Source organism: Pleurodeles waltl, chromosome 12 (assembly GCF_031143425.1).
Source record: "Pleurodeles waltl isolate 20211129_DDA chromosome 12, aPleWal1.hap1.20221129, whole genome shotgun sequence".
NCBI lineage: Eukaryota > Metazoa > Chordata > Amphibia > Caudata > Salamandridae > Pleurodeles > Pleurodeles waltl.
Genome location: NC_090451.1, coordinates 542,346,579 through 542,373,267, shown reverse-complemented (window position 1 = coordinate 542,373,267; position 26,689 = coordinate 542,346,579). Strand labels below are relative to the sequence as shown.

Below are 26,689 nucleotides of genomic sequence, written 5' to 3'. Positions count from 1 at the left end.
TTAATAAACTGTGTTTATTATCGTTTTTGGGGAAGACGGGCAGGGCCACGGGGTGACGAGCAGTGAGGGGGAGTGCAGAGCACTCCCCTTCAGAGCGCATGTGTGTTTGGCTGGCTGTCTCAGGCCAGCCAAACACACCTGCACAGTAGGCTCTCTCCAGCCCAGCAACACAGTTTATTTGTATTATTTCATTATTTTGAATTTAATTCCCCCGCGCTGCCCTGTCCCTTCTGCTTTGCGCGAGCTGCAACTGCTTATACCCCCATGTACCCTGTCGATGTGGTTAACATGTTCCTGCCCTCTCTTTACAGCCCTCTGGTTCAGCAGCACTTGTCAAGACCTTGGTGAGCCTTCTGCATTCGCTGGGTTAAATATTAAACCTAACCTGTTGCTGGTGGTGTTTATAACTGGCAACGGTGCAGCGGGGAAGAAACGTATAGTAGTCAGGCAGAACAGGCTGTATGTGAAAGTAGTCTCCGAGTCTGGGCTTTACATGTCGCTTATCAGGAAAGGAGATGAGCAGTGCATTGGTGTGAGGGAGAGACATACAATAATACATGCAGATCTTGGAAATACGTTACTTAACTCACGGACCATTCACTTCATGATTGATACTGTGACTTGCACAGAAATCCCTGCAATAGGAGCTTCCGAACACTGGGATCAGAACCGCTGGCCTTCAGGGTACCCACACACCTCTGCAACAGGCACAATGGTCCATTGCCTTTTCTGTCTGGGAACAGGATCTGTGACCTGCACCCTTTACCCCACTAAACTGTCGCACAAGGAATTGAACCACTGCCCTGCTGGTTACAGTTGTATGTGTTATTTTAGTCACACCGCTCAGAAAGAGGCAAACCTTGCTCTGTGTTTCAGAGCCTCACTGTCTGAAAATCAAGCTTTAACTCGGAGAACTCAATATATACAATGAGGGTGCATAAAAACAGGCGTTTAGCTCTGCAACGAGCAAGGGCCGCCGTGGCCCCAGACCTCTGCATGCGTGAGGAGCAGGAAATCATGGACAGCTCTGCACCCCACCTGTGCTGAATATGTGGAGCCAAGTAATGAGCCAGAAGGAACCGAGCAACAGAACTGCAAACAGAGAAAATACAGCCCTCCTTGCTACAGAACCACAGCACAGGGTCACTCAACATTTTTGATGCCTTAACTTACCACCAAGGACATAAATTGTGCCAATGATTTAGGTAAACACCTTTAAACACCGTGTTATGAAAGGAGGTTTCTGGACGTGATAATGTGACAAGAATAAGTGTGCATAATTGTTTTGGTGCATTTTGTTGTTTTGGTTGTATGTTCTGTTATCTTTTGTGCTGTGATGTGTTACAGTGGTTATTTTTTGCTTTCTGTTTTGGCTGTTTCATAGTGTTGTGTCCTGTAATGTTTTAACTGTGCTGTTATGTTGGCTTGTGCATGCTACTGTGTTACGTTTTAATGCTTATCTTAAGTATGTCACTAAATGATGCCATACTTCCAGCCATAATCAGTACATGCCTTTAACGTTCCCATGGCAAGCAACCATTTCCCGCTGCCTAAGAAGGGAAATGTGAGCCATCCCAGCTCTTCATCTATTGCAGATCTCAGTTAGTCCAACACTGGCAGAGACCATGTCTTAAATTAACACCCGCAGAGCTCACTTTATTCCATATTGCCCACAATGTTTAGATTGGTTGTGATAAACTGCAGAGGTACTAAGTGAGTTCATTCGCAATGGATAGTGCATTTTGTTTGAAACATTGGTGTTCGGTTCGTTTCGGTGCCTATGTACAGAGCAGCAAAAGGTAGTAACCAGGCAAGAACGGCTACAACACCAGTAAGAAAACAATGAAACACTTTCCCTGTTTTAAGGTGAAAGCAGAAGGTTCATGATGTGCCCTCAAGTGTGCATACCGCCCCATTAGAAACACGTGAGAATCTTTATCAGATCTGTGCATACTGTCACTTTAAATGTTTAGCAGACCTTCCGAGAAACTGCAATACTTTCAATAAAGGTAGGGGTACGAGAAATAAGAAGTTTTATATTTTGCCCATGAAGTTTTGCAGTCTTTGCAGTATGTGATATTTGTAAAGATTGTTTGGCTTTGCAAATCTTCACCAGCAGATGACAATTCCTGCAAAAGAACTTTTCATGAAGGCATTTTCCCATAAAACCGTTTTTGCAGTAGAACTGTCCATCATTTATTTGTATTACATGTTCAATCTTGATGGATTTAGCAAGCTTATGAGGTTGCTACAAACTCAATGAAGTTTAGGGTGGAAACCCTTCACAACTTCACACAGTCCGAGCTGAAAGTATATAATTCTTGCATTGTTATACCATAAATTCAATAAACATGGATTCAACCATACTGATACCAGTGCTTAATTTGTAAATAAATAGGTGACAGGGTCCTCGTCAGAAGACCACCGCAGCTTGCAACACCCATGGCTACTGCCACCACTGCCAGACAGTACCTACACAACTACTAACCATCACACTGCTACAAGTGTGAAAATCAGACTGTTCGAAGCACCCAAAGCTGTATGAATGGCTTGGGTGTCAGGTTTTTATTGTTTTAAGGCATATTAAATTAACAAACAACTATTATTTTGCTTATCTGTAAATTACACAGTCAGTGCCACCATGTGGCACCTCTTGTACGTGCCAGTGTTGACAATCAAGTGCCAGTGTCGCAGCACTGGAAACCACTGGCTCAAACTGAGCACTGACCGATACTGAGGACTCCTTAATTACACTAGCATTGTCGACCCAGTGACTTTGCCAATGTTTTTTGTCAATCCTGGACATCATTAACAAAAATAAATTATTTATTGCCAATGCTTTGCAGCAATGAGAAAAAAAAGAATAAACAAAAAAGCGAGCTGACCAGTATGCGTGCGTAAGTCATGATGCATGCACACTTATGCATTAGGACCCTGCAGTGGAGTATGTGCACAAGCATCATCGTGCATGTTGGTGCATACGGCATGACTCAGCCGCCATTTAATTTTTTTATTTACCCTTCCAACATGTCGATCACCAATCTTGGAGCAGTAAATATAAAAAATTAAATGTGTACAAAAGCGCAGTTTGAAAAAAGAAGAGGCCTGGCAGCAAGTGGCCTCTACTGGACCATCCAAAAATTGAAACATAAACATTTTGTTTTAAAGAATTTGGAATGTGACAGGAGGAATAGGGGTGGCATGGGAGCACCAGCTGAGTAAGTGGGGAAAGGATTCAACACGGGGCAAGCAACAGCAAGGGAGTAGGGGAGGAAAGGAGCTTCCTGAGATGGAGAGGAGAAGATTTTTTTTTTTTAAGTCACTGGGGGTGGGAGGTACAAAGGACGTGCTGTGAGTGGACAGAGGAAGGAGCCACACACAATTCATGGTGGGAGCAGGTATTTAGAGGGTAAAGCAACAAAAGGGGGTAAAAACACCAAAAAAAACAAGCTCTATCATAGAACACTGAAAGAAAAAGAAAAAAGTTGGTCTGTGAATGCGAGTAGTTGAAAGATACAAGTCACCCAATTGAAAAGATTGTAATAAGCTATGCTCCAGGGAAGGGACAAACACAAGAAAAGGAGGGAAATCCATCAAATAGAATGCAAGCAAAGAAAAGTGACATGAAAGTAGATCAGTGGTAAGGAAAGAGTTGTCCAAAAGCCTACTGTAAGTGTTGGTATGGTCCATAATAGGTCTTTCGACAAGAGAGTTTAATTGTTTTTAGGTCTAGACTACAGACATTTTTAGCAGTCTGTAGGAGAGAGCTAAAAAAAATCAATGTCTAAAAACACCAGGGGCCAGATTTACAAGGCTCTAGTGCCTCCTTCGGCCACATTAGCATCCTTTGTTACGCTAATGTGGCTCAATGAAGCAAAAATCGCCACGCCATATTTACAAAGTGGAGCAAGCATGCATTGCATCACTTTGCAACCTCTTGTGCCACATTATGCCTGCACCATGCATAATGTATGCAAGTGGGGCATTCCAGCATTAAGAGGCCCGCAAAAATGGCGTAGTGAAATCTACAAGATTTCATTGCGCCATTTTGGCGTCATTTTTAACGACTGCTCAAAGCAGGCGTTAAATGGGCATTCTTGCACTTTGCTGCACTACCCTCAACATTTTTGCCACTAGTGCAGCAAGACGCCACAGTAGCATAACAAATGTTGACACCATTGGCCTAACGTGTGCTATATTGTAAATACGGCACACCCATGGTGTTGTTAGATGGTGGTTGGAGGGATGCAAGAAATCTGGTGCATCATTAGTGATGCAACAGATTCTTGTAAATCTGGACCTAGGAGTTGAATCTTCAAAACAATTAGTCCTGAAAACTTAAGAATGTTCATTATTACATGTCATTAAAACAAGAAACGTTTACTGATTAAGCTGTAAAGCAAAGCATTGTACCTCAGGAAAAAATCCCATATTCTCATGTTGTTTAATTTGCAGTTACTCATCATTAGGTGAATCACTGAACGGCCCATCTTAGAATCGCTATTATTCACAGTGTGTTTGTAAAATTGAACCTCGGTTTAGCATTTGGGGCTATGATCCTGTTTGGATATGCACACACTTTCAAGTTTGAATTCTTGAAGAGATCAGAAGAATGCCAACACATTTTTAGTGTAACATTAGTTTTTGCAAGTGTTTCTACCGCCACGCGCAGGGTTAGTGAAAGAACTAGGTTCTGCTACTGTTCTGTTAAAAGTTAAGCAGTTCTGGTGAGACCTAGGCCCATATTTATACTTTTTGACGCTAAACTGCGCTAACGCAGTTTAGCGTCAAAAAGTTTTGCGCCGGCTAACGCCATTCTGAAGCGCCATGCGGGCGCCGTATTTATTGAATGGCGTTAGCCGGCGCAAGCAGACCGGCGCTGCCTGGTGTGCGCGAGAAAAACCACGTACACCAGGCAGCGCCGGCGTAGGGGGAAAATGGCGCATGGGCGTCTTAAAATGGGGCAAGTCAGGTTACGTCGAAAAAATCGTCGTAACCCGACTTGCGCCATTTATTTTCGACGCCCATCCCCCATCAACATGACTCCTATCATTGTAAAGATAGGAGTCATGCCCCCTTGCCCAATGGCCATGCCCAGGGGACTTCTGTCCCCTGGGCATGGTCATTGGGCATAGTGGCATGTAGGGGGGCACAAATCAGGCCCCCCTATGCCAAAAAAAATCATTAAAAAAAAATAAAAAAATACTTACCTGAATGTCCCTGGGGTGGGTCCCTCCAGCCTTGGGTGTCCTCCTGGGGTGGGCAAGGGTGGCAGGGGGGGTCCCTGGGGGCAGGGGAGGGCACTCTGGGCTCATTTTGAGCCCACTTGTCCCTTAACGCCATGCCTGACCCAGGCGTTAAAAAGCGGCGCAAATGCGCCGTTTTTAGCAACGCCCACTCCCGGGCGTCTCTTTTGCCCGGGAGTATAAATACCACGTAAAGGCCTGGGAGTCATTTTTTAGACGGGAACGCCTCCCTTGCATATCATTAACGCAAGGAAGGGGTTCACGCTAAAAAATGACGCACATTCCGGGAACTTTGGCGCTATTCGCCTCTAACGCCATAGTATAAATATGGCGTTAGTTGGCGTTAGTTTTGCGTCGAAATTGCGTCAAAAAAAACGACGCAATTTCGGCGCAAACGGAGTATAAATATGCCCCCTAGTGCTTTTCCATTCACAGTATAACAGATCTGCTGAGTTCTGGTGCTGTCGTGTGCAAAGTATTCTGAGAAGTGCACAAGAAGGCAATCAGGAAATGACACTCTCTGTACGCAAATATCCCTAATTTGGACAATAAACTTTTGCTCTGGAGAAGGTATTCAAAAGGCCATTCATTCTAGTGAATCTAAATATTATAGATCACTGATAAAGCTCTGGGATCTAGCGACGCGTTCAAGTTGCTGAAGTAACAAAAACAATGATGTTTATTCAATCTACAGTGACAGGAGGCTCTTTCTTGAAAATCGCAAGTTCTACCCATTCATTACGAATATAATCATCTAAAGGTTTTCTTCCCCGTGTAGCTCTCCCCTGTACACCTTTTTAGGTCGGAATTTGTGAGAGTGTCAGTTGCCTCCCAGCCCTTAGAGGTACTAGGAATCTGAAACTACATTGAGGACTTTGCAGGCAATTATCCAATGAATTGTGAAATAATGGAAGAAGTGTTTCAGTGTCTTGTCCAAACTTTATTTACCAGGGGTTTTATATTCATGGCAGACTTAGCTTTTGGTTGGAAAATACGTGCGGCTTCCTCTTGAGAGCATCCTGTAGTCAGTCATAGAATGTCGGTACCTCTGCTGGATGTTGCAGTGTTCCGTGTTTTAGAGTGAAGTTAGGTTGGCCCTTTGGATGACAGTAGAGCGCGGTATTCAGTAGTTTCGGTGCTGGGTGGGACTCGCTCGTCTATGACTCGTCACAAGTTAAGAGCTGTAGTCGGCCTGTGTGATAATTGCCATACACTCCCAGTTTCCCTCTGATAAACTCCGGCTGCTCCCACCTACCGACATGTTACAGGATAGGCCGAGAGAAAAAGTACAAATATGAACAATTCTACGTGTTTAAAAAACGATTCTGCTTGTTATGTTTAGTTTTCTTGTTTGAAAACTCGGACCAAGATGTATATACCAAAGGTGGTAAATGTCCTGCACTGGGTTAGTGGTATTTACCATCTGTGGCAAACACCCTACCCTATCCTTAGTCTATTCCTCTCTTCTTTGTTGTTTCTTAAACCTAATTTACCGCGAGGCGGTGCTGGTTCGGTTCTATTCTACGCCATTCCGTACCGAGCTGCTGTTATCAATGATTTAACTTCAGCCTTACTTGTGGACTTTGCCTGTCACTGGCCAATTATTTTCAAATTAAAGAAAGCTGTGCATCGATGTGTTGGCTCACCTTCACTTCTAAGGGTTTTATGTTCATGGGGGATTTAGCGTTACAAAATAGGCATCTTCCCTAGAAGTATTTTCTCTTCAGCTGTAGAGTACTTCAGAAGACGCTTCGATTGCGCAGGCCGCAGGCAGTCTCACAAATTCCGATTTGGACCTCTTTCTAATAAACCTGTTAGTAGGTATCCCATTATTTTTATTTCCTTTGAGAAGTATTAGGTGCACTGTGTGTGCACTGCTGGTATTGCCTCTCATTTATTTCTATTAATTTGTTGTTCCTTAATCTTGATTATATATTGCTTTTGCTCATCAGGCTTCATGTTCTCAATTCTATTTTGCATCATTTTATGCCATGTTGTTACTTTTGCATGGATTGGATTTTGCCTTAATTGTGGACTGTGCATGTCTTCAGACAGTTAGCTCTGAAATAAGTGAATGTGGCCCCAGGTTCTGGCCTCCCCCAACTTCTAATACAGCACAGGGAGCACAGAAAGCTTCCCTCTGTCAGTACACAGCCTTCCTGCTCCCTTGTGCTCTTCAATTCCGTTTCCCGCTGCAAACAGGCCCCTGCTCCAATCTGTCACCTGCTCAGAGCTAGTAGAAAATGGGAGGAGATTTATTCCAAAATCGGGAATCCACATGCAGATTTGGCTTGGGAATGCTAGATCCTCATGTTATTCACCATTCTGGGACATTTTTACTTTCAGCCACAGCTATCACAGGACCTAAATCCGCCTACTCATAATCAGGGCCTAACTTGGGCTCAGAGCTGGTGTTAAAACTGGGCATGCCATTGAATACAATGGGTCCCTATGTACTCTACAGGAGTAGCGCCAAAATGTTGGTGCTACTCCTGCAGAGTACATCAATAGCATGAAACAAACAATGCTGCTGCCCCCTAACCTGTGCCATGGTGCTCCATATTTTAAATATGGCACACACATGGTGGCGATAGGGGGGTGCCAAAGGACGCAAGAAATATGCCCCTATGTGTCTTCATGGTGGCCCCTGGATGCCATGTGTGTTGTGCCAAGTGGACAGCAGGAATCAGGAGATTATTGGTCAAGTAGTCATGTTTTGATGCATGTACTAGACAGCTGGTGACTTTCAGTCTACTGCAGAGGCAGGGAGAGTGATATTCCCAGAAGGCCGACCTCCTTTGCTGTTTTTGACAATTTATGGGACCAAAACAGAGGGAAAGGTTGAAGACTAACAAGTATGAGAGGAGTATATTTATGGAATTTGCACAGCGAAATGGGTATAGTCCCAAAGGTCTAGCGGGCATACATTTGTACCATTTCAAATGTTAGTTTAATAAACATGTTTTGAGCAAAGGCTTGTAGGACGTTCCTCTACAGAGTCCTCAAATCCCACTAAAACATTAAGGATGCTTTGCATGCTCAAGAAAAAGTCTGTTTGTCGTGTATATATACAATGATATTTTGTATTTATGTGGCCTCTGACCTCTGGTCTATGATGTATCACCTGTGGCCTTTGGTGCCTGATTGCTTTGCAGTATTGTAGATACATTGCAATTATATATATACAAGTATATATACAATATAAATGCAAATATACGTGATGTGCCTTCATTTCAACATACAGAAGTGTAATGTTTAATTTAGGTACAGTATTGTTTTGCACACTAAGAGGTGTATATTTCTGTATGAATTCGAATGACACTGTTCTCACAATATGTCAGAATCAAAACCTTCTCACAGTCCTTGTGAGCAAGCAGCAAAGCATAGGGAGACATTTTCTAAAATTAAAAACCAGCTGGACTGCAGAATACAGAACACCTTACATCCAGCACATATATGAGCTTGGGTGGCCCCAATAATATGCTTTTGCATTGTGAAATCTGGAAATAATTAACATTTCACAACACAAGCTCTAAGGTAGACAGGAATCAAAGGGAGGATCTTTCTAAAGATCCTCATCTGATGGTAACAAGATGAGACTACAAAGTTGATCTGGTCAATCAGTTTGAGCTCTTTGAAAGAATGCCTTACCAAGAAGGTATATTCCAAGAACTGCCTTCAAATATGTTCAGACAGTTTCCTCTGTATTATATAAAGGATAAAGTACATCCTGCTGTACAATATAGGGATATTGAAGGTCACTGAGGAATTGCAAAATTATATAGCGGAACAAGGCCGAAGGCTGAGATCCTTTATAAGGTTATGATACTCTGAGGTGATTTGTAATATCCTTATCATGCATTCTGACGTCTTTTCTTTATAGTCAGCACCTAGATGGGCGATAAATAGCATCTTAAAAAGAAATTAGAGACTGGCGTTTATGCAGGGATTACAGAGTCCCATGTATTATAGTGGTAATGGTGCCAATTGTATTGATTATTTACAGTGATGTTTTCTAAATATGTCTTTATTTTGGGGAACTTGTCCACTAAAAAGTGTTTTGAAGATGGTACGCCATATGTCAAAGGTACTGCCATTCCTTTGGCGACAACGGCAGATCGATTGTAGTACCATTGTGCTAACAATCTGCTAGTGATATGGAAAACAAGACAAATGATATTTGATAAAAGAAAGAAGTATAGGAAGTTGACGATTTAACTCGATGAAGTATTTGAGAAAAACTACACACGATAAATGAGAACAAAACCTCTCCTTGAATTGTAAATTGCAGATTGAAATTAGACGCGAGTACTAATATTGAAAGTTCTAAGGGGAACCTGAGTGCCTATTTGGGTTATGTTCTCCAAATTTATTTTAGTTCTGCCATGTGTTGAAAAGGTGTTAACCCCCCTGGTATGTGGCACCCACTTCAGGGGGAGTAATGATGGTTGAGGAAATGCCAAAAAGTTGAACAGAAAATTATGAACATTGTGTTAGGGTTGTCTCAGAATACAATTATAACAAAGCCAAGAGCCCAACTGGGACCCATCTTAATTTACCAGTCAGCAAAGAAATATTTTCAGAATTTTGTAAGGGAATCACGAACTTACAATTAAGGTTTGGTCGTCCCCAGCCAGATGTGACGCACTTCATGTCTGCTGGAAAATCATCTCCAGGTACGGGCAAGCACACGGGAGACACATGTTTGTTCAGCTGGGCGGGAGAGGCGAGCTTCAACAGAGCTACGTCCGTGGACACGACTTGTGTGTACTCCGGATTCATGATCGTCTGTGGAGGGAAGAACAGCCGGCGAACATTTGTCATATTCATCCCGTGAGCCGAGGCCTGCATAGTGTATCCAGTCCTGCATCATAAAATGGCTACCTCTGCAGACTAAGCACTGGACATCCTAGGAATGTAGTGCATGTGCCAGGCAGCAGGATGCGGAACACACATGATAGGTCACTGGCGCTCACAAGTTAAATAGTCCATGATACGCCCATGACCACCAGTGATTTATCCCCCTTATCAGTGGCATAACAAAGGCCCGCGCAGCCCCACGGGGGTGGGGTGGACTCCAGGGCCCCCCTCAGCAGAGTGCACTGGCCGAGTCCTCCTAGATGAGTTCAGAGATGGGGGCCCTCCATGTACTGTGCAGTTGCCCCCCTCAACTTTTGTTATGCCACTGCCTCTTGTCACAATAAATACTTGTTTTATCGACACAGGGAAGAGCTCATAACATTTTGTGCAGTTAATGACAATGAAGAGTTCACAGCCCTACTACTACCATCCAAAAGGGCGAGTACAGTACATGAGCAGTGGAGTGACGCATTAACTTTACTGTTTAGTATGCTTTGGAATAACTGACTGTTAATGAGGGGGGTCAGACTATGTGAGGGTGACAAGGTAAAATTATACATATAAGTGTGATCCAGGTGGAGCATATACGTTGTGTTTCCACTGCTTTATATACAGTCTGACCACTGACATTTTATACAGTTACAGGTTTGAATTTCCTGATCTAGTTTTGTCAACATAGCCTTTAGAAAAATGGTATCTTATTAAAGAAATACATGTGATTCTATTAAGATATGCAATGCTCATTCTGGTTCCTTTAAAGCCTACATTTCAAAGATGTTGGAGACAATTGACTTGTTTACCAATATAATACCATTTAGTGCAGTGAGGAATGGTGTGTGTACAGATACATGATTTATGTACAAGTTTGGAAAATGATAGGCATTATTCTTGTTCAAACACAGCAGCTGAAACCAGCATCCCAGTGTAGTTCCCTCAAAGATGTATTAGTTCAGTTAAGAGGCTGATTTTGGCTTCTAGCTCACAATGTAACCTGCAGCGTGATGTCTGTATATTTACACTGCGGGCCTCTGGTGCACTCTGTCTTGGGTGACTGGAACATGGACTATCGAATGGCGTAGGCAGTAACGCAGGAGCCTGTTGTGCTGATGTCATTAGGCCAGCCTGTGCAGCAGGATTAGTTATCCCACTGCACTTCAGAAGAGAGGATGCCAGCCTCGTGCGCTCCGTCCAGGAGAGACTTGAAGATGCCCTTGCTGTAATACGTGCGTAGGACAGGCTGCCATTGACCATAGGACCTCCTGCATAGCCCAGGAGTGAAGGTAAGAACAATCTTGCATGTTGTTACTCCGCATCGGGACAGGAACATGAGGGGGGTTTACAAATGGGCAGAAACCCACTCAAACAGCAGGCGATTGGGAGGCTTACTAGGGAGGCAGGAGTCAGATGACAAGACACACAAATAGTAGCGCCTTTCAGAGGGTGACCAGAAAGCAAGGTGAGACTCAAGAATCAGATTTCTATAGAAGAGAGGTCATGCCACAGTTCCAGCAAGCACCCTGGAAGGGCAAGTGGGCCTGTGAAGGAAAAAAGAGCTGACAAAGAAAGTGCGGTTGTGGGAGAGTCAAAAGTGGGTGCAGAGCCTGAGCCCCAGGAGACAAAGGAGGTAGCCAATGCAACTGTCGACTGTTGAGACCAAGAGAAAGAAGCAGGCTGAAACCAGTAACAAAAGGAATCTGACTTTGACAGAGTGGTCAATTTACCATCCATTATGGGACATCTACTAATGTGTATCAAAGAACATGGAGGAATGCTGACATAGATATATTGACAGAGATTCAAGATCTAAGATGGGGTCTAAGGCCAAGGAGAAAGAGCAGATGAGATGTGCCAGGATGCGAACTTATAGATATATAGATAGTTGGAAGAGTGGCATGCACAATCTATGCTAGCACTACCTGTGAGAAGTCACCCGAATCCAGTGTAGCACTCTTTAAATACTTGGATGTGAGAAGGATGACCAGAATTTGTTTTGGAGGTTTGGCGTGGCTCTAGTACAATGAAGAGTTCAGATCTCCAAGTAGTGTGAACCTAAGAAATTGTGTAGTGACTTGGATTAACAAACTGTGGCTGCCATTCATGATACCAATGTCACCCATGCCAATGGTATAGACAGTGATTGGCTTGCTTTTGCCTCATGCGCCTTTTCATGAGCGTCCTACCCAGGAGGTCTGGCAGGCTCAGGGAGACCGAGCAAAATTAATTCATGTTGGAATATTAATGAGCAAGTGTTACCATTACCAATGTAGACCCTGGTGTGACTGTTGTAAGTACGGGGCTAAGCACCCTGTCATGCAAGGCTTCGGTGCACAAGGGGAACGGCGAAGAGGAGAAGGTAGAAGACTGTTGTGAAAGGGCATTCATGCTAGTTTAAGTGGATAGGATGGAGGAGTGGCTGTATAAGTCTCCAGATAGGCAGGGTTTAGGCACGATTTCAAGATTCCTTACTTGTGGGCTCCCAGGCAAGTGGAGATTGAGAGAATTTAAGGTCTTGCAAGAACAAAACTAATACTATAGATGACAAACGTTTGAAGGCGGTACAATGGAGAGAACGGCTATTCCCTACTAAGGGCCACCTATCAAGGATTTGACCAGTTCTCCTCTTAGCATAGTCTGAAGAAAGCTGAGGGTGAATTTTTGAATAATACATCTTCCCACATGGTCAGAAAGGGAATCAGTGACTAACTGTATGGAAAAGAGTGAATGTTCAATAGCGTATTCTATTTAGACTGAGCAATCATACTGGTGAGCAAATGTGGAAAGAGGGCAGAAATGGGAAAATCAGACATCAAATCAGCTTTTTTGGCTACTGCATCCAGAAGACTTTTAAATGGTGGCATTCAGTTTCAAAGTAAACAAAGCCATTCCTATGGTGCACAGTGTGGCAGGCTGCGCTGTTTAAAAGATCAGCATATTTTCTGAGCGGGTGCTGAGGCAGGTTTCAAGATCTGAGCAAATACTGCACTGCCTGATCTATCTTTTTGATGGTCGTGGTGGGAAAGAGTTGGAGAGCTGTATGTGTGACATTCCTATATTATTCGAACTGTAAAAGACAGAAGACCCGGCACATGGCAGGCATTTTGAGTGACTGATCTGGATGTGGTGACTACCATTTCACGTTTGTCAGCAGTCAAACTCATAAAACGAAGAGCATCAATCATTGCTAGCAGTGCTGCCAAAGAAGTGTGAGATGACATTTGTACAGCAGGTCAGACGACACCTATATTATGCCTAAAACCTGATATGGTAGGGGATGGCATTTGGCAGGCTATTGGTGTTTACAATGAAGGGGGTATCCTAGCACTGCAGGCTTAACCTCACATATTGAGAGAGGAAGGACATGCAAATGCGGCTGGGATTTCTGGAGCAATAGAGTGGTGTGACTTTGTGATTTCAAGACAATACAGTGATGTAGATGATGGAGATTTCCTATGAAGCACCTGGTGCATACCGTTTTAAAGTGTAACGAAAAGTCTGTGGTTTGTGGAAGAGTGGGAGGGTGTGTGAAAGGAGAGGCGTTTTAGTATTGCCTTTTTGGAATTCTGTCCAGTAGTCCTGGCAGTGTGACTGTGCAGAGAAGAACTGAGAGATAGGAAGTGACATTTTAACTAAGCAATAAAGTTGTGTTGCAAATAACTAACAGTATGCCTACAAAGAACAGAGAAATAATTGGGTTTACTGTGGTTTCAGTGGAACATTATGGCCAAGATTCACTAAGCCTTTGCATCCCCCTGAGTCTCACGAGGAGATGCACAGCAATGCAAAGGCTTATTTGGAATTTCCAAAGGAACGCAAGGCCTGATTTGCATGGTCTTGCGTGGCTTTGTACAGAAATGTGCAACACGGCAGCTTGCACTGCATTACATTGCGTTACATTTCTTAGTGGTAGGCATTCCATGGGTGGAGCATGGGCGCTCCTGTGTATCCACCTACTGTATTGATCTCATGCAATTCCACATTTACTAAGGTTTGTAATGCTGGAGATGTATGAAATTGGTATGCCTACCAAAGGGAAGCATAACAAGGAGAAAAATATGTTTGTGTTCTTGTTATTTCCTCTAGGATTGTTTTTGTGCAGAAATGTATCCTTTCCTGCACAGAAACAAAGGTATCCCTTCCAGCACAAAAACAATCTGCACGTAACACAGACACCCTTGCAGCAGGGTGCCTACGTTGATGATTGGCAGCCTCAAGTGCACCAGCACAGGGAGAGAGCTGAAGAGCACCATATCTTAGTACATATGGGGCTTTTTAGCCCTCTCCCATTTATGCAATGCAGTACAGCAACTTTGCTTGCTGTCCTGCATTGTGTGAACATTTGAGAAATATACCCCTATGTTTCTGGATAGACATTGCTGGACTTGACAAAGCAGTGCCTAGCACATTATATCCTTCACAGTGAACAAAGTTCAGTGGTTTGACTCAAGAGGAGGGACTTACTGGTGACACCAGGACCGCACAACATATGGAAGATGAGAATACAAGGGCTGTGCAATTAGCTGAGAAGTCCTTAGGTGCACGAAGAATATAGGCTTATCCTCAGGCTTGGAAAGTTTGTGCAATTGTGTACTAAGTGGAGGAACAGTCTAGGGTGGGGCAGGTAGAATGGGGACATGACCTGATTACCTTTCTGATGGAGCAAATAAAGAGGGGTCTGGCACTGGTCACCATTTCAGAAAAACTTTTGGGGATTGCTTTTTATGGGAAAGATTTTCCGCGAGTTCTTGCCTTGTAGGGAGAAAGGAGAATTCTAGAGAACTGGGTAAGGAACAAATGGAAGGGGATGGATATTAGGAGGCCATTTGTTGTGGACTTTTTGAAAGGAATCACTGAAGATGTGTTCCTCTTGTGCGGCACAACTATTCCCCTAAAAGAGGATCCTGGTGCAGGAAAATGTCATTGGACAAGCAAGATTTGCATGCATGTCTGGTTGTAGATCTAACTGTTCAGTATGTAGGGCCTTTTTGTTGACTGAGGTGGTAGGGCTGAAAGCACAGTGGGCATTGCTATGATAGGACACAGTGGTCCAGGGTGATAGGATGCAGATATGGATGTTGACGTTAAGATTGATCAGAGGGTGGTGTGAAGAGAGGTGTGGATTGGATTATTGGCTGTGGTGATTATCTGTCCAGTTAGGTTGTTGAGGAGTTTTGTGAGAGTAAGGGGGGTGGAAGTGGGTGTATTTTAGTGCATGACGATAGAAAGAAGGTGAATAATAATTAGCTTTAGGAAGTTTTGAGGAAATGGCTGAAGCTAGGCGAATGGGATAAGAATGGATTTGGCATTAAATCTTTCAGATTTGGGTGGCCACCCAAAGCTGCGAGCAAAAGCTCAAGAGCAGGTTGAAAGGAATAGGGAGATGGAGGAGTGCCTGCACGTCGCATTATGTTCGCCCATATGAGTAGGTAGTGTCACATACCACCTGCTCTACAGATTCTGTCGCCTTGAGTAGTAGGAAGAAAGAAGTTTGTTTTTTGGCCACTCCACTGTCAAATGGGCAGGAGAACATGCAACAGGGCAGTACCACGATCCGCAGCTGTGGCTAGACTTTGAGGAAAGCTGTGATGCGCTGGTAGGTTTGAGGGACATGAGACTCACCTGATGCCTACTGTAAGGGAACTGAGGAACAAGTGGCCAAGACCGGATATGGTGTTGCTGCACCTTAATGACAATGATGTGATCCAGTTCATGGGGCTGGAATTGATAAAAATGGCAAAGCTTGGTTTTGTTAGGGTGCAGGACAGATCGACAGGGGGCACTGTCATGGATGCTCCTGCTCCCCCGAGAGTATATAGGGGGGCACAATGCCCATAGTGATTATCAGAATGTGATGGAGGCGGACAGGTAGTTGTCAGATCCAATAAAGGAAGAGGGATTGGGATCATTCAGCATAAGATATTGTGTTCAGATTCAGGGTTCTGGCAAGGCATGATGGGATTCACATGAAGCCACTGGGAAATTATTTATATTTGGATAAACTGGTTGAGTTGTTGTAGGTTCACAGGCTTGAAATAGGAGTGGTCAGAAAGAACACTTCAGGAGACGGTTTTTCTGGTGGTGTTGTGATGAAACAAAAGAGATTCGGGTATCAGTAAAAGGACAGGATGAGAAGTAGGCGGATAGAGAGAAGGAAAGGTTCCCCAGGACGTAGGCATCATCCTTATGCGGGCAGGCTTGACAAACAAGCTGAAGCATCAGGAGGTAAGCAGGAGAGTAAATGTGGAGTTTAGTTTGTATGGTCTGCCTCAAGGATGTACACATAAGCGTCCAACTTGCTCCAGTAGAAAGCAGCCTTGTGCACATAAGACAAGCATGCAGGTGTTTATTCCTCTCCTATTAGTGAGATAGGACCTAACGTCAATGCCCTTCGGTTTCTCAGATTTGCTGTTGATCTGCAAGTGCAACATGTACACAGGTGTTTTCTGTGCGTAAGAAAATAAGGTTAAAGGGAGCTTTGTATCCTGTCCTGTCCGTCATTACCTGCTAAAGGAGGTATCTGCCTTGAGCATCATTAAAAGTTATTTTTAGTTCTAATAAAAGGCATCAAACTCTCAACTATTGGAATAAACCATGCATATAGGGGACTGGTTGTTGAGGCTCAAAACCACATAAGATGCACAATGGTGCCTGTGTTCACTAATTATGTTATAATTATGTTTTTTGGCACACTGATGACATATCACCTACTTTCGTGTTATTTAGCATCAGGGAAACCTAATTCTGCAGACATAAATGGCTGAAATAGCATGTATCTGTGTTCCATCATCTTTACAATTATTGCTTTTTTTAATGTGTGCTGTACAAGTTCGCGTATATTTTCCAGATAGTGTTTTATTTCTTGCATTTTTCCCGGGCTAACATGAAGGGAGCTACCACTTCCACAGAGTCCAGAGGTCAGTCTGTGCAGTTTACTGTCTGTTCAGCATACAGACGGTGGCGTCACTCCAGGGACCAGATTTCAGTCTTCTAGAGAAGGAAAGGCTCCCCTTGAAGGAGTCCAGGGTAACCCAAGCTGTGTTATTTTCGAAGGCGAAGAAGGGAAATGGCTGGAGAGAGGGAAGGGAGTAGGTTAGACAGGGAAAGGGGTGGGGAGGGGGCTTCCCCTTCTTACCTTACTGATGGGGATGACCTGTACGTTCTCAGCATTGGAGTTGCGGTCCTGCTCTCCAAGGACAGCAACATCAAGTCCGGGTCTGAAAGTCAGAGAGCAGAACAGTGAGGCTACGCCGAGTGAACTGCCGTATCTGAGCTGAGCGCACTCTGGATTTCAAGCTCTGATTCACTTTAACCTGTTAATCTACGGTCTACATCAGGCAACCTCTTTTCTTGACTCACTCTGTTGTTCATAACTCGGGCCCCTATATATCAACGCATTTCTCCATAGGAACAGGGTGGGGACAACCATTTTGTACATCGGACTCCAACAGGGACTGGCATGGCCAGCTGGTGTTGGGTGGGAGTTAACAGCAAGGCAGGAGACGCAAGGAGGGTGCCTTGACATATGTAATTGAAGATGTTTTCACCATACCAAACTCAGCGGTTTGCCACTGTGATGTCACAAGTGACATTGATGCCCGGGTTATCTTAAATCTGATTAAATGGTGAGGAATGTTAGCTCTTTAGAAGGCAATTGTAACACTGGTTAGCACCAAGGGCACCATAGGCTTAAATGGGTTTCACATCTAGGAATCTTCTTTTTTTTCTTATTATCTTCATTTTTGTCCAACCTAATCCAAAGGCCTTTAAATGTTTGACAGTCTAGATCTTAAGTAGCTGGAGTTCATTACAATGCTTCCCGTAGGCCATTCTTCGGTATTTTTGTCCCAAAAAAGCAGATTCCGTATAATAAAATGGGCTACAAAGTCAAAGATTTGTATATAGTGTGTTGTGTTTATATAAGGATTTACTTATGCAGAGAGCTGGGTGTTTTCATGAACTTTCAGGCTTCCAGCGGCGGCTCCTCTGCTATGGCGGAGAAGTGTCACCTCCTCTCCCCTTCCACCAGCACCAGCAGCTGCAAAACTTGAAAAATAAAACGACAATAAATCATGTTTATTATTGTTTTATTTTTGAAGGGGTGGGGCTATGGGGGATGACAGGCAGGGAGGAGGAGTGGTGTGGACTTCCCTCAGCGTGCATGTGTGTTTGGGCAGCCCTCTCAGGACGGCCAAACCCACATGCTCATTGAGCTGTCTCCAAGCTGAGTTGCCAGGTTGGAGAGGGCAGGCACAGGCTCCCAGTCTGCCTGGGAGTGCATAGCCAAGGCGCTCAGGCCAATCCTAATGCTGCTCTTATGCTGTCAGCAGCATGAGAGCAGTATTAGGACTGGCCGCCGGTCAGGCTGGGAGCCTGAGCTTTCAGAGGAGCCTGAAGATCGGCGTTGCAGTGATGCAGCAAGTAATTTTTTATTTTTTTTTGTGTTGTGTCCTCTTCCCCCATCCTCCCTGATCCCCACCCCCCCATCGCCACCTTGCCCCGACACCAGCCGCGACTGCAGGCTTCCAGAATGAAAACGTGTAAATCAGGAAGTGCCACTAGAGAAATGTTTAGGACACAAAACACCTTTGCATCCTGAACATTGCTTGAAACACAATTGTTGAATTTTACTTTCAGCTAGTGGAGCAAAAGGCTTCAAATTCTGAAGTATTTCGATTTTTAGACTAGACTAATTCAGTGCTTAACAATTCTTTGCACTATAATTCCTTGAATAAGAATTCTTTCCTTGTTCATTTTCAATGAGATCTTGTTTGTTCCTGTGGAATAGTCACTTAGCCTATGTATCTCCTTCGATACTCTTGATTTATCATCACTGACCTCTTTCAAAGTGTTTTCAAAACCTATGTCATGAATTTATGCATACTGGTTGAGAACACAAGTGATGCACCTCTGCAGAGCTGAATTATTCGATGTAATTGTTAGAGTAGTATCTTGTCAAAGTAGGAGGAAGACTCAAATCATGCACTTCAGCAGGTGATGGGTATGCTTCATAGAAACTGAATTTCCTGGGAACAACATTGTGAATCTCCTGTTAACTGTACAATTCAGTCTCTGAAGTACACATATTACAGGAGCCACTGCGGCCACTTTTACAAAGTTGTTGTGCAAGGGCAAAGTCACGCAAAGTGACACAAGGTTTTAGAAGGGTATTTACTTTCCAACACAAAAGGTATTTTGGACTCAAAAGGTGCCTTTTTCTCAGGGCATATAGTGATTGCGCTGCTGTGCTACACAGCATGCATACACCATTGGTTGTGAGTGGCGTTAGTCAGTTTTCATAGTGTGCCAATGTAAGGGTTGAAAGCTGCGGGCCATTTTTAATAAATGTGGCTCTGCACTGCTTTCTCCCCTTTCACAATGCCACACATCAACTTTGGTTTCGGTGCTGCACTGTACTGAAAAATAATACATCTGCCCCGATGTGATGTGCACAGAAAGCACAGATTGTTAGTACAAATGTTTTAACAAGCGCAAAATAGCGTTTGTTGGAAGTTCAAGGTATTCATACCGTACACAAAATATTATTCACATCAACTCTCTACCGGTCCTGAAATCTGGGAGATTGTCATACATTTGCCTTTGTTTCTCTGTATCCTTTTTTGAGGTAAAAGGTCTTAGAGCCATCATTAACACCACTTTTCAATTTGTTGACAGTTTTCAGTGCACTGCTTACTCTGAAATAGACCATCCAGCAGTTTCATGATGCTGAAAACACTTGCTCTAGGTTACCTGTCTAAGAAGCTCAATGAACTCATAAGGAACCCTTAATGAGGATAAAACGATAACTATGTACTGAAATGTATAGTCAATCTACAGCTTCCACACTTCTGGACACAATCCGTATTCCAGGGTTCAGCTCACTGGTTATACGGATGAGCCATTTAAGGCAAATTATGATCCATTTCTGAAACATGTTAACAATGCTTTTCAAGAAACTGGTGTCATTCCCAAGATTCATGGTTGGAAACTCAACAAACAGTTGCAATGTAATAGGTCTCGCGTTTGCTTAAGTTAGAGCTATTAGCATTTTAAACTCCTAACCAGACTTTTCTTGCCACATAAATTGAAAATTTAAATTAAAACAGTTTCACATAACTAACTGGACTTTTCTTGCCATATAAACAGAAAAGTAAAAGTTTCACATAAGCTAGCTGTCTGCCACCAGCAGCGCAAAGCAAACACACAAAAGGAAATAAAGGTTAGCTCACAGTGAAACCTATCAGCAAAACTGCAATTATCCATGTAAACGGCAAAAGTGCAATTATCTATGTAACTGGCAAAAGTACAATTATCTATGTAAAAGGATCAATGTCATGTAAAGCGCTAGACTACTGCCCAGCGAGATCGCGCTGCGAAATAAAGAGAAGAAGTAGTCCAGAAACCAAACGGAAAACATCAAGCCTAAGTATGTTTTCAGTAGTTGGTCGGTGCGCTCAAGGGGGGGCTAAACACCGGAAAAGTCAAGACGTATGCATGCCTTTCACTAATGAAAGTAAGCGGATTTTAAAAGGCAAGCCCACAAAACAATTAAAGTGACTGACATGGCATGGGCGTGGTTAGAAGCCCAAAGAGAGATTACAATTCAATTTCAGCTTTATTTCGGTAAGACAATACCATAAAAGCATACCGACACAATTCATACATTTCTAAAAGAAAACAAAAGCAATTTGATAAAAACAGTAAAACCAAACCCATCATAAGATTAAGAAAATAAAATCCAGGACTCCCCCAAGGTCATACAATACAATTAGATAAAAGAAAAGAATAAGCAATTGATCGATTAAAACATTGTAGAAATACACAGTACACATCACTTTACAAAACACCAAGAATATTATAGAATCACCATAAATACAATCTGTGTGCACAAAACAAATGGGATTGATATCTGACTGTTAATAGGAATGACTGTGTGCTGGCAAGAAAGTTCACTTGGTCTCTTGAACTATAGGTACGCACAAATAATGACCATTGTAAAAATAGAATTTCGTGCTTCTTTTGTAAGACATTTGTCCCTAGCATACCAAAGAGCCTCTAAGAATCTTGGCAATGTGCCTACCACCATCACATGTGGTCTTATTTTGCTAGTTTTTAAGAGCTGAGTGAGAATCTCTAATGCCCAACGATTTCTTTTTCCCATACATGCCTATATTCGGCTAAAGGCCAAAAAAGAGGCAAACAATCAAGTATTACAAAAGACACATTATTCCAACAACAATTAATATTCATTTAGCTACTAAAATCAACTGTCTGGATAAAAGCAAATATTAATCTTAAAAGCTATAAATAAGAATCAATTACAGTATTCCATTTTTATAAAGCCCTTAGAATTTGCCTCCAGTGCTATCAGGGACTTATTTTGCTTTGGTAGGTGAGGACTATTTAAAATAAAATGAATAGATAACTGAATCCTAGAGCCTTAGGCCCGCCTTGTTTCTGATAAATGAAATTGCTAGTAAAAACCGGCTTAAACCAAAAACAACATATGGTATCGTACTAGATCTCAAGAATCTTGCTGCTTCATTATAGTTCCTGATTCCAACGTTCCTGCAAATCGGTCGAAGCCATTTCCTCCTTGGTTTATCATAGGCATTGCAGTTTAAAAGGACATGGTCCGTCGTTTCAGGAGTCTCCATATTACACAGCCCACAAAATACCTCTTGTCTTCTCCCATTGAAGGGGCCCCATTTAGAAGTGAAAGCCTTGACCTGGAGAGTCCCATATCGAAGCTTCATGAATAAAACTTTTGCTCGTCTAGGTTGGATAGTATCTATCCATTCCTCAGCATACGGTAATGGTTTAATGTCCAGGAAACTTAAAGTAAGTCTACCTAGATCCTTGCTGTAGAGAGGGCTGTTTAAGGTAAAGTCCCAAAATACTTGTTTTAGTTGAATCTTAGATTGTTTTGTTAGTGTATGTGGTTCTTCCCAGTAAAATTTTAGGCCAAGAGTGTAAAAGCATTGTCTTATATAATGGAGCCACGGGAGGGAAATTGCCTTGTCCAAGTCTATAATCTCAATTAGCGCTTGCCTATAATGGATTAATTCAGGGGTAGACCAGAGTCTACACCAGTAGAGCAAGGGCCTCAAGGCTGCCAATTTACCTATTTGTTTCATGTTAATATCATAGGTTAAAGGAATCAGTGGAGTAGATGGAGGGAGACCCAGTACCCCCCTCATAAAATTATTTTCCTGGGTAACCAATGGGGTTAGGTTTGTGAATCCCCAGAGTTCAGCACCATATAGGGCAGCAGCCTGTGCTTTGCACCTATAGATCTCAAATACTGGTGAAACAATACTAGACCTTGAACATTTATAATTTTTGCTAATTGCCATGGAGCTATGCGCTAAGGAAATAGCAGCTTTGTTAACATGCGGTGCCCATGACAATTTAGCATCAAGGAGTATCCCTAGATAATTGAAATTTGTTACTCGTTCCAATGCCTGCCCTCTAATCCGAATGTTTCTCTTAAGTGCTTTATGAGGGTTAACAGTCAGGTATTTGGTCTTGTTTGTATTGATTTCTAATCCCTTCAGGCTGCAGTACTCGCTAAATTTATCTAATAGAGTTTGCAAGCCCATGGGAGTTTGAGATAATAGGATGGTATCATCTGCAAAGAGGAGGGCGGGGACAGGATCACCGTTCAATCTTGGTGAGTCATGGTTGCTTTGCTTCAGATATTGAACCAGATCATTAATGTATAGTGAGAAGAGGGTTGGGGCAAGCACACAACCCTGTCTCACCCCCCTCTTAATAGGTATTGAGTCTGTCAACTCACCCTTTGGCCCCCACCGAACCTTTGCAAATGTATTTTCATGTAGTCTCTCTAGCTGGCTCAAGAGGTTCCCTGGCATACCCTGTTTCCCTAGAGCAGCCCATAAGGAGTCTCTTGGCACTAGATCAAAGGCTGCGCGCAGGTCCACAAATGCGATGTAGAGATGGCCTTTCGTTAGTCTAGTATATTTCCACATTAACGTCAATAGCCTAAAGGCCTGATCGACTGTGCTCGTCTGCTGTCTAAAGCCAGCTTGATATATAGTCAGTATGCTGTTTCCATCTATCCAGCTGTTAATCCTATTCAGCAGCTGTCTTGCATATACTTTTTGCGTGACATCTATGAGGCTGATAGGTCTATAGTTCCCTGGTTCATCCCTGGAACCTTTTTTGAAGACTGGGATTATTTCTGCCCCTTTCCATGTCTCGGGCACAAGACCTCCCCTTAATATAGCGTTACTTAAAAGATTTAGATAAGGTGCCCAAATTTCTAGACTATGTTTAAACAGGTCCCCCGGGATCTTGTCCAAACCGGGGGCTTTCCCCAGCTTGATTGCTTCAATGGCGTTCACCGTCTCCTCGAGGCTAAATTGTAACTCGGGTAAGATGCCCTGGGTGGCTAATGTTTTATGGCTTGAGGGATAGAAATCAAGGCTGGGGGGATCAGAATAAAGGTGTGTAAAATAGTTAACCCATGTATTGGGATCTATATAATGATCAGTAGAAATTTTCCCCTCTTTGCTACCATGGGTAACTATTTTCCAGAAGATCCTAGCATCACTGGTTTTTGCTGCTTCCAGGAGATCTTGCCATTTTTGATCCTCCCAGTTACTTTGGGCAGTTGCCACTGTTTTCTTATAACTGGCCCTTGCCTGCTGTATGGCCAATTGGTTCTTTTGCTTTAGAGCCTCTATCAGCTCTCTTTTCCTCTCCCTACATTTGGTAGTGTACCATGGGCTGCTTGGGGTGATCTGCACCTTCTCCTTTTTGGGCTTGTACCGTGGCTGTTTGGTCAGGAAGGGTCTTAGTGCAATACTCATTGATTGGTGGATGGCCGTGATGGGGATATCAGTAAGTTCATTTTCAACATAAGGGTCTAGGAGATTAGAATATGTATGGTAAATATTTGTCATAGTTTCCAGATTGCCTATTATTGCAGGCCATTTTATATCCCGTCTGTTGTTACTGAGGAAGGGTTGTAACTCCACCTTATTATGTTCTACATATTCCAAATCCAAATCTAGGAGGTGGGCGCTAAGTTCAATTATTAACGGGAAGTGGTCGCTTTCCCTTCTTTTATCTATTTTAAAAGTCATTAATCTTCCCCATGTACTTATACTATGTAAAATATAATCTATTTTCGAGGTAGAGTTGCCTCTCTGGAAGGTATCCAAATTAAGGCCTCCTTCACCCACTCTACCATTACATGCCCTCAGTCCATGTTTTAATGTAAGGCCCATAAGTTGCAATGCAGCCACTGTGCCTGAGACAGTTTTTTCTATTGTTAAATAAGGGATTGCTCTGGCTCGATCTTCTTCTTCTGCTAAATGTTCAAAACCAGTTATGGGTTCATAATTACAATTAAGGTCACCCCCTATCATAATTGTCTCTCCTCCTGGGATCTTTTTAAGCAGGTCGTCTAATAGAGTTATTTCAGGCGACTCCAAGTTTGTCCTTCTAGGTCTTATATATACATTGAACAAGTGGGATATTATCTTATTTTTTCCCCCCATTACCAACCATAAAATGTCATCTGACTCTGTGGCTTGCATACGTATCTCAACATTTAGTGAGATTTTCACCCAAACAACCAGTCCCCCAGACGGTCTCCCTCTAGCAGCTGAAATTGCACTAATAAAGTAGGTTTTGTATCCTAGCTTATACGGCGGGTCTTTAAGCCAAGTCTCTTGGAAGAGACAGACATGGTATTGATCAATATAGTCCTGCCATTCCGGGTCTGTAGCCTGCTACATTCCAGGAGATCATAGTGATAGGACCCCTCCCGTTTGGGGTAGTACCATTAGAAGTAGGGCTCAAATATGCTGCCGAGTCTTTCCAACGGGGCAAAGACTCCACTATAATCCCTGCCCCTGTAGCATGAGGATCAGACCCTATGAGGGGCTCTCCTACTATTGGGTCCCCAATTAGTCCCACTTGTGCCTGATCGATCTGGAGTAGTCAATCTACTCTTTCAAGATTGGAATCGCAGTTTCTCCTTTGTGATCCCTCCATGACATTATACTTAGGCCTCGGGACTAGGGGTTTGGTAATGTAAGGATCCGAACTGAACCTCATGGCATTGATCGTGGGGCCGGCGGTTCTCTGTTCCATGTCAATCAGGCCTCTGGATAGGCTTCCATCCTTAAATGTTAATGCAATAACATCATGTTGTCCCATCCCTCCTGAGATTCTTTCTGCCCTCTTTATATCTGAATGAATTATGGATAGACAGTGTCTTTTAGTCCTAATCCAATGTGTAAGCTTATTCTTTAGGGAATCTTCGTCTTCACTACTATCTATGGCCAATTTTGGGACATTTAACAGATAAACAACATTGCTCCTAATAGGAAACCTATCCCCCACAGAATGTCGATTCCATGTAGTATAATGGTTACGGTCATGAGATGCTTGGGGATGGGTGATCTGAGTAAGCTCCACATTCCCCTTTTGGGGCCCTTTTACCAAGCGGGATTCTCTTTGTGGATTCCCTATTTTTTGCCATAGATCACTAGCATTACTTCTAGGGTAATTGTGTGGACCAGTATTTTCCCTGTTTACCCCTCTCGTATATCCCTGCGGTTGCTGTAAGATCTTGGCTATAGCTGGGGTAGGGATGGGGTTAGTATTTAAATTTTGAGAACGTGTGGATCTGCCTTGTGGCTGAAATGATATAAGGGGGGTCTCCTTTTCGCACTGAGCTTTGTGGGTACCCCTACCCCCCTCCTTTTCCACAATATCTGATAGGGTTCTTACTTCAAGTTTCAGGTCCTTAACTTCCTGTATTAATCCAGAGAGTAGGTCATAGAGGTCTGCTATAGTTCTTGTTTTATGTTTTGGAGGATTCATTGGTTCTAAGTTGCATGGAGAGATCCTCTCTCTAGGTAACTGTACAATTGGAATAGTTGGGTATATCTCATTCAGCAATTCCCCCTCTTGTGTATTCTGTACTTTATTACTATCAAGTTCTGCCAAGACTGCGTATTTATTGGAACATACAACTTCACACTCCTGCTTGTGGCCCTTCTTCCTAGTACTATCTATGGTGCATGGATGTCTGGATCGAGTTGTAGCATCCTTAGGGCTACCAATCCTAATATCGGGTGAAACCTCCCCCTCTTGGTGACTAATAGTCTCTGTCACTAAATCTTCCTCTAGTTCAACTTTTTTTGTGTAGTAAGAGGTAATCTTTTTATCAGGTCCCTCCCAGACAGTGGCCCTACTACATAATAATGACTCTACCTCCTCAATAAGATCATCAATTTCGTCTATAGTGCAATTCTCGCCCGCATTCCTGAGTTTTTTTGTAGTTTTCTCTTTCCCCCTTGGGGGTTCTGATGCCTTACGTTTTCCCATGCTTTGGGCCACCTATATGATACTTCAGCTCTAATGAAACCAGAGCACAAATATGTATTTATGGACAAGAATAAAAGTAGGTCTAGTGGGGGTAAGCCTAAATGATAGATACTGACAATGAATATGACAAGTATTTAAATAAAGGTTTTTACACTCAAAAATGACAAGTAAACTTCATGCAATAAAGTAGAGAGGCAACGACCCGGCCCCCCTTCAAATCT

General features: G+C 43.0%; 1 protein-coding gene across 1 annotated transcript in view; it reads right to left on the bottom strand.

Moving 5' to 3' along the window:
- LOC138268155 (chymotrypsinogen B-like) overlaps positions 1-26,689 on the bottom strand; it is a 45,200-nt gene that overhangs the window by 4,459 nt on the left and 14,052 nt on the right. The window contains exons 4-5 of the mRNA XM_069217577.1: positions 17,236-17,317; positions 9,857-10,034 (exon numbers count right to left, since the gene is read on the bottom strand). Of these exons, the coding sequence (XP_069073678.1) occupies positions 9,857-10,034; positions 17,236-17,317 (260 nt within the window). The remainder of the gene's footprint in view (positions 1-9,856; positions 10,035-17,235; positions 17,318-26,689) is intronic.